The sequence below is a fragment of the Brachycentrus maculatus genome, unplaced genomic scaffold, assembly GCF_059751285.1.
Source record: "Brachycentrus maculatus isolate JH-2025_06_01 unplaced genomic scaffold, ASM5975128v1 h1tg000082l, whole genome shotgun sequence".
Lineage (NCBI taxonomy): Eukaryota > Metazoa > Arthropoda > Insecta > Trichoptera > Brachycentridae > Brachycentrus > Brachycentrus maculatus.
The window spans coordinates 267236-288100 of record NW_028280836.1 but is presented as its reverse complement, the minus strand read 5'-3'; the positions used below and the strand labels follow the sequence as shown (position 1 = coordinate 288100).

The following is a 20865-nucleotide window of genomic DNA, read 5'->3' as shown; positions in this document are numbered from 1 at the left end:
ATACACTTTTTAGTTAATAATAAAGTGTAAACATAGTATACTTTACATATGTTTAGAATATTTAAAATACATATTATGTTTCCTAAGTTCCTAAAGTACAAAGACAAGAAAATTTGGACTTAAAAATAAGTAACATTTTTTACACGCTTATATTATATGTTATAACAATATTGTTTTGGTAACAAACACCGCTGTTGAAAGGAGGCAACCTCAGACTTTCATTTTATAAAACTAGACTTATCAAATATATACTTAAATACAAAACTAGTTTACCTACTTATCTAAAAATACAAAATTTATTTAGTTCAAAAAGTAGCATTTTAAAATCACAAGATAGTCTTAAGGACACACGTAACATCTGTTATAAGTGCCAAAAAGTGATTTTAAAAAATCATAGTGTTTCAATTATTCTGGTTTCGAAAAATGTATTGTAATTGATAGTCTAACAGTACAAACAGGCATTTAAAAAGAGTGGGGTTTCTTTATAAATCACAGTAATATTTTTTTTTAAACTGAATAATACAACTGAAAAAATAAACATTTACTTAATCATACAAAATTGTGAATTAGAGAAACAAAATACAATATACTCACCTTCATTATTATTATTATTAAAATAAAGTTTAAAAAAGTTTTTAAAAAAAAACTAATACAAATAGTTTGAAAAATAATGTTGGAAAAAAGAAATTAATTTTAAAAAAATTAAAAATAAAGTAAAAATGCAAAAAATTATATTATGTATTTACAGGATTATACTTAAAAGTATATGAAAAGACGATCGTTTCGACTCAAGGATGCCACATCTTCAGCCATATTCCCTAAACGTTTTGACATTTGCAATGTATTCAACATATTAGACATCCCTTTGTACAAAAAATATCTAGTACTTGATTCAATTGTCTGTGACAAGCCTAGTAAAACCAGCATTGGTCGTAGTAAAAATATTACAGAAAACATACCTATACATAGTTCATAAACCCGTCATAAAAGAAACCTGTTTTTCAGATATCGCTCACTCCTTTCAAGAACGTCATAAATAAAAAATCGTGAATTTTGAGTTGTGCATATTTTCGGAATGGCCAGAAAATGTACTATATACCAGCAAAAGCGGCATATTTTAAACTTCATATTTACCCACTACAGGGCAGAATTTTTTGTTTTAGCATTTTGATGAAAAGGTATTGTTTAATTATTTTTTTAAATATACTAAATATTTTTCAAATGGAGAAAAAACCTTCAGGTTTTACCTAAAAAGATCTCTTGCACAGTAAAAAGTTCAATAAGTGGCTTGATGTTTATTTTTAATACATTGTGATTTCTTTTTAAACTTTAAAAACGTTCTCCTGAAAAATCAAGTTTTTTTATTTATGACGTTTTTGAAAGGAGTGAGCGATATATGCTATCTAGATGTTAAGGGTTTGTTAAATGATTTATCTTTAGCTTGCTAATCGCTCGGGTCGATGCTGCCCATAGAATCAAGTTCAAGCCCGATACAAAAGTGACCTTTTCCAAACACGAACTTTACTTGTTATCGTAATATCTTGTAAGCCTGGAGACGCGGTTTTGGAAAACGCATCCACACCTCAAAAACGACTCTAATAACAATTTTCATAAAACCGTAATGAAAAATATTTCTTCGTTAAAAAACGTGTCAGTTAAAAAAAGTCTACGTCACATAAGAATTGTAATTGCAAGCAAAGTGAAGTAGAAGAAACAAGTTCGTCGAAGGAAAGGGTTCGAAAAGTTAAAAGGAAAAGAAAGCAGGAAGGAAACCTACAACCTGGGGACGAGGTTAGCTGACCCCAGCAGTCTACAAAGGCGATAAGTTGGGATGGAGCCAGGAAGAAGAAGGCATATACTCGTATATACAGTGGCGTGCATAGAGAATCGATTGGGGTAGGTAGTAGAGGTAGGTAGTAAGGTAAGCTAGGTTCTGCTTACTAGGGTAGGCAGTAAGGTGAGCTAGGTACTACTCAGAAACCCCTACGTAGGTACTGGTTGGATTTGTATTTATGTAAGGCGGGTATATTAGGACAGGTACTGCTCTTCTACCTATATGGCATGCAGGCTCCTGCCCAGGCTAGTAGAATTTTTGATAGATTTTAAAGTATTTGATTTATTCTTAGTAAATGCGTCTTTAGCAATGAACAAAATTAATTTTGCATGGGTCTACGTACTACACGCAAGTGTCTACCGATTATTTTTGTTTTAAAATATAATTTATCCATCGATCTTGCATTTTAATAAATGTCCCATCCATGGTATACTAGTGTCCCATTCATGGGAGGGTGTTTATGAATGGGAGAATTTAAGACAATTTTTGAAATCGATTTTTCAGGCAGTTAAGTTTTTTTTTCGAAAACAAAGTACCGCATATTTTTAGCTTAAAGATTGAATAACGAAAAGATGCATTTACTTTTTTTGATTTATTTTACAGAGAAGAACTAGAGAGGCAAAATCAAAAACGTCCCATTCACGGGCACTCTCCCCGCGGCTGATTGTGGCCCGACCAATGCTTCTAACACTGCACAGTTCTCCTCCAACATCCCTCCTAGGACACCGGCACGACCACATCCGCCTCTTTCTTGCGCAGCGCCCTCCTGCGTATGTTCTCCGTGGTCTTGGTGACGAGCCACTCGGCGGCGGGTGGGCAGACGCCCTCCAGCGCCGAGATGAAGCCCACGAGCAGCGCGTGCGGGAAGTAGCCCGCGGTGGCGCGGCCCTTGCCCGTGCGCGTGAGGGCCGAGGCCACGTAGGCGTCGGGCGTGGGCGCCATCCACGTGGCGCGGTGGATCTTGGACATCTTGGTGGCCACCGGCCCGGGCAGCACGCTCTGCACGATCAGGCCGTGCTTCTCGTACACCGTGGCCAGGTCCCTGCTCAGCTTGTCCACGTAGATCTACAGTTAAATCATCATTATTATTAACCAGTTCCCTGACTAGTCCGAGCGTGACTCGGGCAAGGAGTTTGCATTGCATTTGACGAGCACGAGCGCTGGTCAAGTAAATCGACAATCTTGTTATAAATGTTATATCTATCTATAATCTTGTTATATATGCGCCTATAGAAAGATATGTCGCACAGTTGAGGCGCATATTTTTCTATATAGAAAATAAGTCCATACCTTGCTCGCAGAGTAGACGGCAAAGAGGGGCGCGGGCATGACCGCCGCGGCCGAGGACAGGTTGATAACCACCCCCTTCTTCCGCTCCACCATGCCCGGCATGACCAGCGCGCACATTCGTGTCACAGCCACCACGTTGGCCTTGATGATCTGCTCATACAACTTCTCCCTGTAAAAAAATAAACAAAGCAACGTTAGATGCGATGACCGAGATTTTTCTGCAAAGTACTGTTCCGTGTTTTTCTGCTGTGCTGGTCTGAGCTATGGAGGCGTATTTGTATCAACAAAAGTCGGACTGGAATTGAATCTAGCTGACCAACAAAACTGACTTATTAATTATCTGTTTCACTGCCTACACTGGGACACTTCTAGAAACTTGGTGGACTTACAAATTCGTATTTATTCAGATTAACTGTGACAGGAATATTGAACGCTTTCAATAATTTATTTGATTCATTCATTCAACAACTCGACTAACGCACTGAAAGCAAATAATATTTTATCTTATTCCTTTTTAAAATATGTTAATACCATTTATAACGTAGACGTATTTGTCAATTTAAAATGGGTTGATGGAGAATCCCAAAACGTTAAAATATCAATTATTCAAGTTTCGTTCATTATCTTAAAAGTACTCGGTTTGTAGATGTCGAATTTATAATTCTCATAACAAACCAGCCGTATTGTTATGAGAACTATAAAGATAAAGTTGAATTTGATGATAAAGAACTATTTCAAAACTCTTGAATAGCTGAAACGAATATCAAGCTTATTTTAACGCGTAAAAACATATTTCATCAGACTCAAGATTTAAAAGGCAGAAATAATTTAGGTCGAACCTTCAAAATGAGTAGTTTGACAAAATTATGAGCATTTTTATTATTTATACATTTAAAAACTTATTTCTATCTTTAAAACGACATTTGCTATTAATTTGACATATTTCTACGACTCGACGGATCTTTTTTCAACCGTTGAAATATAGCAGACTTGTCATAAAAAAAGAATACGATATAAACTAAACCTTTATTTTTTAAAGACGTTTCCCCCATGACAGGTTAAAAATCCTGCAAAAACCTTGACACACATATTCGTCTTCAGCTATGTTGATATATCAATAAAAAATATATTTATTTAAATAGCTCCTAAGCGGACCAAAATCCAAAATTTGTCATCTAAAATTTGGACACTTAAAATGTTATTATGTATGATTTATTTATTTTTTACAACTTTTTTTTCCACATCATATCCTGATTTAAAACTTTGTCTGTACTACTGAAGACACATACATACGAAGACACGCTCGTACAAATGACGATTTGCAAACGTGCAAATATTGAAAAAATATACAAAAAAGACCAACTTTGTTGGTTAAATACTATGAATTATTTCGTAAAATACCTGCGCTGCACAGCGAAATCGCATTATACCGTTTACACAGTTATTTTGTCTCTAAACTCCATAAATATGCCGGGAAATATTTTTCCCGTTGACTTTAATACCCATTTATGAGTCCGGCGAGTCCATTCGGGGAATTTTAAAATTCCATATCTGCAAGGACAATGCAACCGGGATTCGCAATTCCTTATGCTATGCATATTCAGACTGACTGCTCCAAACTCTGACCTCTTGCCCGATTAATTAAGTTCATCCGAAAAATATAACATTTCAGTACCATTTAGTTGGCGATTTTTTTATAAAAACATAACCTATGTACTATACAAATATACATTTTTCTTTTACCATGGAAATGTTTACATTTGTCTGCAGCCGCTCTAAATATTGACTAAGGCTTTAGTTGAAATTACTTTCTCGTTTTTAAGGCAGGATATACGTCTTTTTCTTATGCTGCATTTAAATTCGGCTTTGTCTGGTAATATAAAAGGTAGGTACGTATAACTTTGTATTTCCCTCTGCTTGGGATATGCTTAAAGTATTCTACCACTATTTTATATGTATTAAATGACTAAACAAACAAACATATAAATAATCACTTTAAAACAAGCAATAAAACACCATTGTTCTTCTTAACCATGAAGTCAGATAGTATCTATTGCATTGCATTTAAAAAAATATTTTATCGATGCATATAGAAAAAGATCCATGAAAACGAATAAAATATGGGAAATTAATAGAAAATATTGTTTGAAAGATAGACGTTTGTTCTTTTAATCATTTTCATAATAAAAATTCTCATAATTTTGTCAAACTGCTCATTTTGAAAGTTTGACCTATATTTACTCCGTCTTTTAAATCTCGAGCTTACTAAAAAAAAAATTTTCTCCATGTAACGAGATAAAACCTTACATCCAATAAAACAATTTCATAACAATGGGCTAAAAAACGTGTTTTAAACAAATATTTTAACTCAAAGGCACGATTTGGTGCAGGTAGTTTTTTTTTTCTTTTTATTTTTTTTTCAAATGGTAGTAACAATAGTGTAAATTTCACAATGGCCAAGATATATAGCGCTATTTCCGTCAAAAATCACCAGCGAGACTTTGATGGTAATGTTTTCATCCCAAGTTGATATCTGAGCGCGAGCAGCTAAAGGAATTACGCATACAGATGGCAGCCATCGTCTTGTCTCGGCCGTTATCAGGTGTCTAGTATACTATGCAGTGTCCGCCGTCCTATCTGGAGGTCGTTCGGGCGGAGACGAGGCGGCACTTAGGAACCAGCCCGAGGGCCGTAAATTCCGCAGGATCGGGAGCAAAGCTCGCATCAGGGGTGGAACATTGAACAAACGTCTTTCTGGCGACACTCGACGGGCGACAATGGAGCCGACTTGTACTGTTATGAACCATTTCCCACCCCGTTGGGCCGCACGTTTAGCGGTCGGCAACCTTCGGAGGACGTACACGACTTACGACTCTGCCGGATAAAGCATGCAGTGTAGTTTTATTATTTTGTTTTATTGGTTGTTCGAATGGTGATATAAGGAAAGTATGCAAGGTCACGAGTCGGAATAATGAAATATTTTAATGGTTACTTTGTAATTTAATAGTTGAATATTTATATATTATTTCGAGAAATAAAAATACTTTTAATTCTGATCCACTCACATTTTTATTAACCAACTAGTTTCGGCAACAACCTGTTGCCCTCTTCAGGGTTTCATTTATTACTAAATATATGTATATAAAAAGAAAAAGTGTACAAGTTGTTGGGTTTCAAAATCCAATATTCAACCCAGTATTAAAAACAGAATATTTATATATTTATATATGTACATATAACAGGTGTTTTGACTAACTAGTGACGTAGCATCTTATGACTTGGCATTTGGCTGGCTTGAGTGATTACTCTATTCACTTGAAAAACGTTTACCATTCTGCCCATTTATGAACATCCATGTTGCTTTCACTTTTAAAATCTTAGTGTATCCTGATGCATGGACCCATGCTTAATTGCAAATTATTCCTTCGATTTTTCAGGTTTTTATGGATTAAGTTATGTAAGGTTTTGTAAGGATTTTTTTTAAAGTACCATATATATGTTTTTTACGTTAGTACCTATGCATGTCATAATTTGTTATGAAAAAGTAGAGGGATGCTTTTGAACCAACATGCAACAAAACTGGCAACCCAAAAACTAAAATCAATGCATTTAAATTATTTTTTGACATCTCATCAAAGATGAAGAAGAATATGGAAGTCTGGGCATTTATGGGGCTGACGACCGTCATAGGCTGGTTTAAGTGATCACTTTACACACGTGTAGCATTCACCAATTCTACCCATTATTGACAACCACTCTACTCAAATTCATGTGTGTGATTATAATCCAGGATTCGGACCTCACATACTAATATAAGAGTTTCTGCTTGATAAAAAGCTTCTTTACATCTCACCAATAGATGTCTCTTGTGAAGTTCTAGACATTCAAGAACAAGGTTTCTAATTTGGTTCATATATATAGAACTTCCAAGAATTTGAGTAGAGTGGTAGTCAATAATGGGTAGAATTGGTGAATGTTAAACGTGTATAAAGTGATCACTTAAACCAAGCCTATGACGGTCGTCAGCTCCGTAAATGCCAAGACATCCATATTCTTCTTCATCTTTGATGAGATGTCAAAAAATAATATGAAAATAACTCCTGCAATTGGAGATAATCCAGATTTTGTGAACAAGTATTTGGACACACTTAAAATGTTGCATTTAAATTAGTGTACAAACTACACCCTTGCGCTGAAGCACGCTATTTTTATTTTATTTATTGAAGCATAGCATGCTATATTTTTAGAATCTATTAATAATAAATAAAAATATCCGTTACGATTCAAAGCTATATTCCCCTATATTATTAAGGAACGATCCCAAAATAGAGCATACAAAATTGTTCACTGAACTTTCAACTATTGGTTTAAATAATTAATTTGCAAATTGGAAATTCGCATCAATGGTTTGCTACCACTCAATTTCTGGGAAAGACTAATATACTCAACTTGAACTGGAAACACAGATGATGATTTTTTTTTATATTTAAGAAAATTTCATTTTTAATTTGATTACTTGGCTATCTTTTTATCTTAAATGAAAAGTACTCTTATCAAATAATCGCCTTTCAAAATGGAGTAACATCTTTTTTTACTTTGTCACGCGTAAATATTTCAATTACTTTTTTTTTTATTTCAAACCTAATAAAGAAAATAAAAACGAAGACAAATTTGAAGATGTTTCTTTGTTATTTGTTTATTTGTTCAGCATGCTCTACCTTCCGGGAATCTTCTTTAAAAAAATTGTAATAAAAATAATTGTCAAATAAATACACGAAGAAAACATTTTGAAAATATATTTGATTTTTACTAAAATTCTTGTTTGAACATAATAATAATCAGCATTTCAAGGAAGTATTTTAGATTACCCATTTTTTATTACAAATAAAGATGAAAAATTACATGGATTATTTTTTTTACATATTTACTATATTATGTCATATATTAGCAGCATTTATAAATTATATGACATGTATAGCATTCTATATAAATAATCGACATATGAACAGTTAACCATACAAAATCATGTAGGTGGACCTGATGTTATTATCATGTTTAAATTGCATGGGTCCATAGCATTCTTTTCACTAAAACTATACAACAGTTTGGCGAAAAGATTAAAATAATTGAGTCACCAATCTAATGAGATTTTAATCTCAATAATGTAAGCGTATGTTGAGATACGTTCACTCAGACGAACGTGTGGAAAAAATTGTTGAGTGACAGAATGAGAAAGGAATGTAAGGACGAACTAGGGATAATCGAAAATATTAATAAAAGTTATTTTGGGCGGCATGGTCGCAAAGTGTCTATTTTAGATGCTTGTCTGCAAGTAGGATAGTAAGGATAGGGAAAATTAATGTGAAAAATACATCTCAAACACCCAGACCAATTGGAATTGTGAATGGATAACGAAAGAATGACAAAGAAAATATATATGGAAAATATATACAGAACATCCAAGAATTTGAGTAGTGTGGTTGTCAATAATGGGTAGAATTGGTGAATGTTATACGTGTGTAAAGTGATCACTTAAACCAGCCTATGACGGTCGTCAGCCCCGTAAATGCCCAGACGCTGGGCCCTGGCCCATATTCTTCTTCATCTTTGATGAGATGTCACAAAATAATATATATGGCAAATGTCGAGTAAGGCCGAAAAAGATTTGGCACGATCAGATCAATCAGAACCTAAAATCTGGTGGTGTCAAATGTTTACGTAATCGGGAGGCATGCATGACTAGATGTATGGATGTGAAGGAGGCTAGGATTGATTTTCAGGACAGGAGAGTGTGGCGTGCCATCCTCTCTGCCTACCCTTGCGGGGATGTGCTATATTTATAATCGGTCCGCCGACAAACAGTAATGGTGTGTTGGAATAAGCGCACGTTTCAGAAGCCCCCCGCACTCCTTTATCAAAGCAGTCGTCGTCCGTTTATCAAATCCCCACAAAGCTTTGCGATCACTCACAGCGAGGGGCGTGCGAATAGCTAGCCGACACAACAACGCGGCGGGCATCAAACGTAGTCGTACCCCCAGACGAATCATTCGGCTCGCTAGGCAACTTTCTTCTACTCCTGACCCTTTCTCGATGTCCTTTTATATATATTGCATTTGATCGATGAAGTGGCAAGTTGGCTTTAATTACACAAAGGCACAGATGTGGAAGTCCTCACCAAAAAGTTACATTTCCAATATTCATTCATTTCTTTTCAAACCTTTATCTGTACCCCAATGGTGCATAGGGCACTGCATCATACAAACGACGTGTTATCTTGATCGTTAACACATGAAGGAAAGGTGATCAGCCCTCCGCTTCAGGCACCAGTCCAGGGTAATATGGAATAAATATTAGAGAGAAAAAATCACTTATATTTATTTGACCCCCCTGGGAATTGAACCCGAGACCTCCAGAACGGTAGCCGAGCGTGTTGACTATTGCGCTACGAAGGTGGACGAAGGCAAAAGTTTCAAATACAGCACAAAAATCCTTTAAATGCAAATCTGCTCTGTTTACTATGTTCTATCGAAATCTTAATTAATGTTGCGACAAAACTTGACCAATCCTGTGTTAAACCAATATGAAATCATTAAATCGCTCCAAAACGTAACAATTTTCAAGCTAGAATTCCTGATTACTTTTTAAAATTTATAATGGAAATGTAATGTTTTGGTGAGGACCTCCACAGTTGTCAGTCCCACGATTCAGTCAGACGTGACCATAAATATCATAATAGAATTATCAAAGCAGCAATTCATCACGCTGCTTCCCGCAGGGGTAGTCAGAGAAAATAGAGCACTACATTACATACATGTCGATTACCTTTTCATACATACATGTCGATTACCCGACTCCTGAATTTACCATATTCAAGTATCGAAAATACTTGATCATTCTAAGATTTATTTGGTTTTTTTTGTGCCTCTATTTCCAACAATAAATTTATTTTATTATTCTTTCTTCACTCATTCGATTCACATGTCCAAACCATCTCAACACACCTTTCTTAATTTTATTGATAATGCTTCTATCAGTCTTGCATTATTTCCTTACATCGTTACACTATTCAAACATACATCGTTTTGCCACAGATTCGTCTGAGAGATCTCATTTTGACTGCATCCGTCATCCTTCTTTTCCCAACTCCATGATTTGCTTTCATATATTAAAGTTGGCAACAGGTCTACGTAGTCTGCCAGTTTAGCTTTCGCTGATAGGTTTTTATTTGCTATGACTGATCTCAGTGCACCATTCACTCTGTTCCTAGTTTCACTCTCTTTTTTTAAATGCAATGACTTTATCACTAAAATTTTGCAAGAGGGACACAAATAAGTGATGGGAAATCTGTCTTTGGATAATAGTGAGTAAATACGTAATTCTGTCACAAAATACCCCCCCACCCCTCCCGACCAAAGTCAAATATCCCATTCGGCATTCAAACATGACAGTTGGAGTTATTCAAACATCCCACGCGGAACTGTCAAACGGCCGCCATCTAGCGGCAAATATTGGAACTAAGCCAGTAGAGCCAAACTGCACGGGGACATACAAACGTATGATATATTGTCCGGTTTTGCCAAAAACTTTCAAATTTCAACAAAATTTGCATCCAAATTTCATCAATAAAAAAACTTATATCACATGAATTGCTCCGTATGTATAATTATTTACTTTCAACGACGAATTTACATATTTATATATAACGTGGTAATATTATCCTTCGTAAATTGGGTATGGAGGTATAATAACAAAATAAACAATGTGTTGCTTTGTAATTAAAGAAACGACAATAAAAGTTTATTCTTAATTAATCTTTCCAATAATTTTCTATCTATCTGATTCTGACAGTTAACGATATAATATTTTTTTCTATCTGATGTCTTTTGTTTTATTCAGTGCGACGCATGCGACATCTGGTGGTAGAACTGTTTTATGTAGGCACTATATGTAAGTACTTAATAAAATGTATAGGTAGGTACCTAGGTATTTTATTACCTATATTATTAGCTGTATCCATTTGCGCGTTGGTGTGTCTTGGTCTGGTCAAATGTTAAAGAAAGATAAGACACAGCGTACATTTCTAATTTGTTTAATTTCTCAATTCTTGTGGGCTAACAATATTATAACAGCTGTCAAGAAACGCGCCGTCCGCCGTAAGCATTGTATATTATTGGGTGTGTTTTTATTATGTACAACAGATAGCGCTACCATTACGGTAAAAAAATACGTGTTAGGTAAAAATAAGCGCGCATTCAAGTGCAAGGCTATGTCAAAATTTCAAAGCAATCGGTGAACAACTTAGAAGATTTGAAATATTGAACAAATATTGATCAACATTCACGATCTGCTCTATAAATATATGTCAGGCATGTATTTTTGGGTGAGCCGTTCATCATTGGTTTTATCGCTCTTGGCGGAAATTAATTTGACTTTGTCATACATCATACGGTTTCGTGTATTTTGTATACAATTAAACATGCAGCTCGAGGTGAAGCGACCTTTCTGTAACGCCTCTAAGATGTCAATTCTCACCACACCCATGGTTGTCTGGTTGTAATTCTTAAACAACCGGGTAGTCAGCAAATGAAATCATGAAAAATTTGTGTGTATATATGTACCACTGTCTAAATCAGAGGTTCCCAACCCCGTGCCCGCGGGCGCCATCCGTATGTGCCCGCCACTATTTGACAGGGACAAAAGTTTTTCATAAACATTATTACAAAATGTGAATTATTTTTATTAATTGTTAGTTTAAAAAATTTAAGTACCTGGGTTTATTAAATACGTTCGTATGTTTGCGATATTGTTTGTATGAGTGGTTCCTTTGCCGACAGTACTTAAAAATAAATCGATTAAAAATAGATGGCGCCCTCCACCCAACCGGTATTTTAGAATGTGCTCTAGAGAACAAAAAGGTTAGGAACCCCTGATCTAAAGTGTTCTCATATGAAATCAAAAACGCCTAAAACCGGGTCGGTCAATACCACACACGTTAACCCCATATATGGTATTTATTACGTAAAGTAAGTACAGAGGAAAATAAATAATTATTTTATGGAGATAATCCCAAATAGCTTTTAAATTAAAATTGCTTTAAGTAGACGAATAGTAAAAAGACTCAATAAGAAGACAGAGGGTAAAGGTTTCACTTTAATTAGTGAATCACTTCTGGATTTGCTATGATGTGAATAGCACAATAGGATAGTGTAGTAAAAGATTATAATAGACTGAAAGAAATAGTTAATTACTATCGGGGATTTATTATTGTCTAGACAGCAGAAGACATGTTATCTATGAGGATAAAACTCGTAAAATAAATCTTCAAATAATTACCAATAATTGGGCAAAGAAAACATGGCCGAATTTTCTTGGAAAAACGTATTCTGAACGTCGTTTCTAATAAAGGAAATTAATTGGACGTATCATTTATTCTTTTACCCATACACATAAGTCAAATTTACCAATATACCTTTGTGATAAATAAAACATCCCCTATTACTCTAGGTACTAATCATGTAAGGGGTAACTGACATTTTAAAGATACGTTTTAATGAATCCGGACTGAACAGATTTTCGAAATTATAATGACAATAAAAAACTATAGAAATTATCATATTTCCGGGGAGTTATATGTATATATATATATATATATATATATATATATATATATATATATATATATATATATATATATATATATATATATATATATATATATATATATATATATATATATATATATATATATATATATATATATATATATATATATATATATATATATATATATATATATATATATATATATATATATATATATATATATATATATATATATATATATATATATATATATATATATATATATATATATATATATATATATATATATATATATACGTATATATAAATATATTTATATATATATATATATATATATATATATATATATATATATATATATATATGTTTTTTTAAGGCCGTATGTTCTATTTAACACAAGCCAACCAATGGCAAGTCGTAAAGCCTTGTGAACAATACCCATATTCCCTTTATTAAAAAAAAGACGATTCGTCCTCTGTTAAAACGTGTGGTAAAAAACCATTTTTCTATTTATTTCCAAAGCGCTGGGCAAAAAATCTCAAAATCTTTTCAATACCTGTCTTTTGCCAGGGGTCGTCCAATTAGACAACTCAAAAAAGAAACGTGGATTCGGCAAATGAAATTTCCAAGACAATCGGTCGGGCCTAATTAAAAATAAAATCGATTAACGTCCAATCCGTCCAGAAAGGCTTGTCTCGGAATACCGATAGAGTGTAATCTTTTGTTTTAATTTGAAACGAATGAAACTTTTTGAATAGATGTCACTCGGGTAAAATTTAATCATTTTTACGATACGGTGGAATGCGGGTGAATGTACCAGATGTGAACTTGATTACATTGCTAGTTTCAATAAAAAAATTAGAAATTTTTATAAGACAACCATTATTTCATTTTTACAATTAAGGTAACAATATTTTTTACCCGCCACCTATTAATTAATAAGATCAAATTAATTTGGGTCGAATGAAATATTAGGCTTATAAAGGTTGAGGCTTATAAAAAAGCACTTTTTGAGTTTACTAATGTAAACACGACTATTTTCGAGAACTACAGATGTTCTCATAAACTAGTAAAAATAATTATTTAATGATGTATGGAGTTGGCAAAAGAATGATAGTAGGCTGAAAGGTGATTTCTCAGACGAATGCAAGGCCAAACAAGGATTGGTAGATCTTCGAATTGAGATATAAGAAAACAATTCAAGGCTGAGTTAAGCATTATCGACGAAATTAAGAAAGGCGTGTTGAGACGATTTGTGCATGTTAATCAAATGAGTGAAGAAAAAATAGTACAACAGAATTGGTGTGACAAATCCAGTTAAAAATGGAAGCAGAGGAAAAACGAGAAAATTTTAAATACCCAAAATTGATCATTTCAAGAGTCGGAATAATCGACCGTTATGTATAAGGAAATGCATGAATGCAAAAGAATGAAGAAGAAGCAAAGATTGTATACAAAGACAGATTGGTGTGGCGTTCTATTCTCCTCATCTACCCCTCCAGGTATCATATCGCTGATTCTAGTGCACCATTCACTCTGTTCCCAGCATTCACTCTCCTTTCTGTATATTTATCAATCTTTCTATCAAACCCTCAATGATATGTAAATTATCCCCACAACAACTCGCACTTCTAGCTTCAAGTTTCAGATTCGTTAAGTCGACACAAAGAACTCAATAAGTCTTAAATCAGAGCCCCTTTCGAGGTAGGGTCCATTAATCACCGGCAAGGGGTCGGGGATCGAACCCGTGACTGATAACCTGCGGTCCGCGCTCTAATCCATTACTCGGGACGTACGGCCCACCGCGGCTGCGACGTGCCGACTAAATTGTTTTTGAAATTGTGGATAACCCGAGAATTCGAAGGGTATCAAAAAATAATCATTTGGCCATTTTCGGACGACGCACATAACGGAATTGAAGCTCTTAACCCTAGAATACTAAACCATCGTAAAAATTGTGAAGTCAAAATGACGATTCCTGAAAAGTAAACAATATTCACGTCTTTCCTGCGCTCCTTGCTTTAGAGTACTTTAATAATGTACCTACTGAGCCTTTATTTATTTTTTTCATTTTAACGTCATCTTGAGAATGTTACTATTACTACTTAAAAAAAAAGCTTTTAATTATGTCAACAATTTGAGTGTGTCCAAATACTTGTTCACAAAATCTAGATTCTCTCCAATTAAAGGAGTTATTTCCTTTTTTTGACATATCATCAAAGATGAAGAAGAATATAGACTTCCATATTCTTCTTTAACTTTGATGAGATGTCAAAAAAAATAATAGTCTCATTCATTTCGATTAATTTCGTATTTTTAACGAATTTTAAGTAACAACGTCACTCGTAGGATAGTCAATAAATCTAGGGATAATAAATGTATATATATATATATATATATAAATATATATATATATATATATATATATATATATATATATATATATATATATATATATATATATATATATATATATATATATATATATATATATATATATATATATATATATATATATATATATATATGTGTATATATATATATATATATATATATATATATATATATATATATATATATATATATATATATATATATATATGTATATATATACATATATATATTTATATATATAACATATTCTCCTTGTCGTTTTGAAGAGGAAGGCCTAAACCATTTATTCTTTGTTTGCCCAATAAATGACCAAATGCCAACATTTTTTTAAACTCTGGCCCCGCTTATTCCCCTCCCTACAGATATCCATCTCATCCTGGCGAGCAGGAACCCAATTATGTACAGACTTTTAGTTGTTTTTTTTTATTAAATGGAATAAATTTATAGTTTAATAATAAGTCTATCATATTTCATAATTAAGAACAATATTCAATTAACTTGACATTGGCAAATGCAATGTATTTCATGTGCAACGCCATTCTATATTTAAAAAAAAACATATTCTCCATTCTTCCCATGAACGACAACCACACTACACGAATTTGGAAAATCATACATATATGATTAATCACAATGTGTGTAAAGTGATAACTTAACCAGCCGATAAAGGGTCGATTAGTATTATCTTGATCGTTACATGAAGGCAAGGTGATCACTTCTGCGCTCCAAAGACCAGTCCAACGTAATATAAAACAAATATTTAGAGTGTTAAATCGTTAATATTTATTTTCATCACCTCTCTTCCCCCCCCGTGAATCGAACCTGAGATCTCCAGCACGGTAGCTGAACACGCTAACCATTACACCACGGAGGCGGACAAAGAGTCTACACACTTGTGTAAAACTACAGGGGTCCGACCTGGTTAATCAATTTGCTATTCCCATTCGAAACACGCGCAAAATAACTACCACTCTAAGCGTGGAATCCAAGCGCAGCCCGAAACACGAGTTGTACACTGTTCTTTAGATATCTCTCTTCCTGCGCTGGATTTGTGCGGAGAACATTTCGCCGGCGTTAAACGAATCAATAGTTGCACAAAGGAAGCGAACCAGTCCCTCGGGCAACGCGGTTTAGCACTAACAGACCATGCCACGTTCTACGTAGAATCGAGTTACGCTACTTCCATCTGGCGAGACTTGTAAAATATTTTGAGAGCATGAAAATGCAACCGCTAGTAGGTACCTACCACTAAACCTACCATATATTACATTCAAGTTTTGTACTGTGACTCTGGTTTAAGTTTTAAAGTTTATTTTAGTTTTTTGTGGACACCATATGCTCCACCTAGGGAGAGGATATGGTATAAACTGCATTTTACTGCACTTCATCCGCCTTCGTAGTGTAATGGTCAGCACGCTCGGCTACCGTTCTGGAGGTCCTGGGTTCGATTCCCAGAGGGGAATCAAATAAATATGCGTGATTTTTTCACTCTAATATTAATTCAATATTACTCCGGACTGATACCTGAAGCGGAGGGCTGATCACCTTTCCTTCATGTGTTAACGATCAAGATAACACTCTGTCTGTATGATGTAGTGCCCTATGCACCATTGGGGAGTGGATAAGGGTTTGAATGAATGAACTGCATTTTATAAAATAAAATAAAACTATATACATATTTTTTTCAACATTTGTTTTATTTCACCAGTGACCGGGTTGAGTATATAGTTATACCAGTCTGATGATGTCGGACCTGGTATAACGACGAAACCCGGTCACCAGTCAAGTAAAATATATGTGGAAAAAAACTTTATAGATGTTATTTTTTTTATATTAATATTATATAATACAGAAAACATTGCGTTATTATTATAAAGTAAATTATCAGAACGTTCGTCAAAGAGTGGTGACATGATAAATGTTAATTATATTCCAATTCGACGCCAATGGTAAAAAATCTATACCCTATTTAGTCATTTTCCACTCTTCCTAACGAGCAAATTCTAAACATTATTTTCTAAACATCCTTAGTGCATATTGGCCATCGGTCGGACTTATAACGCATGTGATTAATATTTTGTTTAAGTATAAATAATTATGAACAATATAGCTTACGTAGTGGTGTATAGTGTCACTTGTGTCCTGATGTAGTAATGATTGTCCTGACGAAGAGATATATCGTTTTTTGGCCATCGGTCCGACTTATAACGCATGTGATTTATATTTCGTGTAAGGAAAAATAATTATGAACAAAATAGCTTTCGTAGTGGTTTATAGAGTCACATGCGTACTGATGTTTTAGTGATTGTCCTGACGAAGAGACGGATATGTCTCGGGCAGACCAGAATCTAGGTGAGTGGTTATTTACTTGTATTACTAACATTTTGTCACGATATATTGTGCATTGGAGTCTCCAAGCGTTGCGCATTCATGGTACATTATCCCAAGAGACACTTACGAGGAAGGATGCAGCAGTTTAGATGCCGACGACACTGACAAATTTATGTCACCCCAGCGACCAACCGTAAGATGGGAGCATAGAAATTACACACTTGTATCGTCGTTACACATTCCGAAACATCTAAGTCAACTTTAATATTTATTTTCATAATATATGGTAATACTTATTTTTCTTTGTTTATTTGTGTATATGTATTAGGATAAAATAGATCAAGACAATAAAAATAACGCATATAAAAAGAAATCCACATACAATACACATAAGGTGTTTTTTTTTTTTAATTCTGTTTATGAATTTTTAAATAAATGTATATAGCATATGTTTTTAAATATAAATATATAAAAATATTATATATATATATAAATATATATATATATATAAATATATATATATATATATATATATATATATATATATATATATATATATATATATATATATATATATATATATATATATATAAATACATATATATATATAAATATATATATATATATATATATATATATATATATATATATATATATATATATATATATATATATATATATATATATATATATATATTTTATATATATATATATATATATATATATATATATATATATATATATATATATATATATATATATATATATATATATATATATATATATATATATATATATATATATATATATATATATATATATATATATATATATATATATATATATATATATATATATATATATATATTTATATAGGCTTTATCTTTATACTGTGTAAATTTATAATGTCAATAAAAAATATATATTACCGACAAACATCAACAATAAATAATAAGTATAAGTCCCTCTCCAAGCTCTCCAAGTCTCTATGAAGAGAACTGCGAAAATTAAATGTATTAAAATTATTAAAAAACTTTTGTAACCATATTAATTAAATAAATTAAAAAAAAAAAACAATTATAAATAAGCGTAACCCAAATAAACCTTTACACTTCGTTTTATTTCGGAAAAAAAATACAATCTTAGCGAGGCCCTCCCCCCCCCTCTCATCTCCAGAACTCTTTCGTTTTCTGAAATCTGGCAACCCTAACTATAACTGAAAGTTAGAGCAGTATCATTTTGAGTATCATTATACGACGACAAACAGATTATTATTGTTGCAATTATTTTTTTGTAGATAATCTACGCACCTAGAAATTTCTCACGGTTAGTCGTGTAGTTCATCTTGTTTACATTACTTTATTCTACATGTTATTGTTTGTAATTCCTAGATATACATACGTGTTCGTATCATATTAGTATAAATATTTTATTCAAATTATCTTCCTAATAATTATTTTTCTCTCTAGTGTGTCTATTTTGTGCGTTACGCGATAAACTGTCGTATTTTCCGTGTGATATTCGTGGAAGAACGTGGTCCACAACATCCCTTCTGGAATTTGGAACTGGTGAGGATTGCTGCGGTCATCATGTATGTAAGTGGAATTATATATTTAATATTTTTAATATTTGTTGCTGTTGTTGTTTTAATTACTGGATTTTACACGTTTAAATTTGTCTTATTCTAAAATTACGCCACAAATATATAAAACGACAATTATGTACCGTGACTAGAATTAAAAGTTACATCAATGCAATCGAATAATATATTTTGTTAAAATTTCATATTTATGGTGTTCGCGTATACCTTACGTACTCGTGTGTAATGAATAAAGTAATAAATATATAAAATTATATATTATACATAAATAATTTTAACCAAATCACATACGAAATATTAATTAAAATCTCATTCGTTAAAAAATATTTCTTCTAAGGTTACCTTAGTAGGTCGATTTTTCTTTTATTCCTTTACTACTAGTAATCATATATATATATATATATATATATATATATATATATATATATATATATATATATATATATATATATATATATATAAATATATATATATATATATATATATATATATATATATATATATATATATATATATATATATATATATATATTATATATATATATATATATATATATATATATATATATATATATATATATATATATATATATATATATATATATATATTTGTATTTTTTCCATAATGTACCATTCAAACATCTAGCTTTCATCGTTTTGACACACACTTGTCTGTGAGATCGCATTTCGACTGCATAATAAGAATAATAATAATAATAATAAATCATTGAAAAATATGTTTTAAATTATATAAAACGTGGACTCACTTATCGGGGAGATTGAGGAAGTACTCCGGGTAGGGATAAGAAACGCCCACATTGTTGACCAGGACACCGATCTCCAGGCCGGTCAGCTGTTTCTCGATGTGTTCGTAAATGCCCTCCGTCTCCGTGAAGTCCGCCACTATTATCTTGGTCTTCACGTTGAACTCAAGCTCTGAAAAAAAATGAAAATAAATAAAAATTTATGAAAAAAGTTTAAAAAAATAGGTACGGATATTAATTATCACCTGAAATCTCGTTTAGTTTTACGAAAGAAGCTACGTTCACTTTATTTTTTGACACATGGATATTGAGTGCCGGTATTCAACTACATGTAGCGAACATAGAACATAGTACGGCTGTCCAAACTCAAAACACAGTAAGGGACATTTTTTGTAGTACGTTTTTTTTTGCATTTTTGGACTAAGTAGATACTGTTTAGTGCAAAAATTAAAAAAAAACGTACATACTACGAAAAAATGTCCCTTACTGTGTTTTAAGTTTGGACAGCCGAATAGCAGTTCATTACGTAAAACGAGATTTCCGACAATGATTTCATCCTGTATCTACCTGTGAAATATTTTATAAATTTCTTTTATTACACATGTCTTAAGTGATCACTTGTCCAGCCTATGTTAAGTCAAAAGCCCTGTAAATACCCAGACCTTCATTTTATCCTTTATCTATGTTAAGATGTCAAAATGTAAAATAAAGAACAACATTTTGAGTGTGTCCAGATACTTGTTCACAAATCTGGATTTTCTCCAATTAGGAGTTTTTTTTATACTATTTTTTTTACATCTGAACATAAATGAAGAAGAATATGGAAGTTTTTACGGGACTTACGACCGTCATAGGCTGGTTTAAGTGATCACTTTACACACGCGTAACATTCACCAATTCTACCCATGATTGTCAACCACACTACTCAAATTTTTGGAACTTCTATATACATTGTTCAAATACGAAACAAAGTGCTTGAATTGACTTGAATTTCACTAGAAATTGGATGCTTGATTTTTCGCCAATTTAAATCTGTTTATATACTACAG

General features: G+C 32.7%; 1 protein-coding gene across 1 annotated transcript in view; it reads right to left on the bottom strand.

The window, feature by feature from the left end:
- Positions 1–2100: 2100 nt before the first annotated feature.
- Positions 2101–20865, bottom strand: part of spidey (hydroxysteroid 17-beta dehydrogenase 12 spidey) — a 39219-nt gene continuing 20454 nt past the window's right edge. The window contains exons 4-6 of the mRNA XM_088257557.1: positions 19820–19988; positions 3125–3293; positions 2101–2899 (exon numbers count right to left, since the gene is read on the bottom strand). Of these exons, the coding sequence (XP_088113683.1) occupies positions 2552–2899; positions 3125–3293; positions 19820–19988 (686 nt within the window). The 3' untranslated portion in view covers positions 2101–2551. The remainder of the gene's footprint in view (positions 2900–3124; positions 3294–19819; positions 19989–20865) is intronic.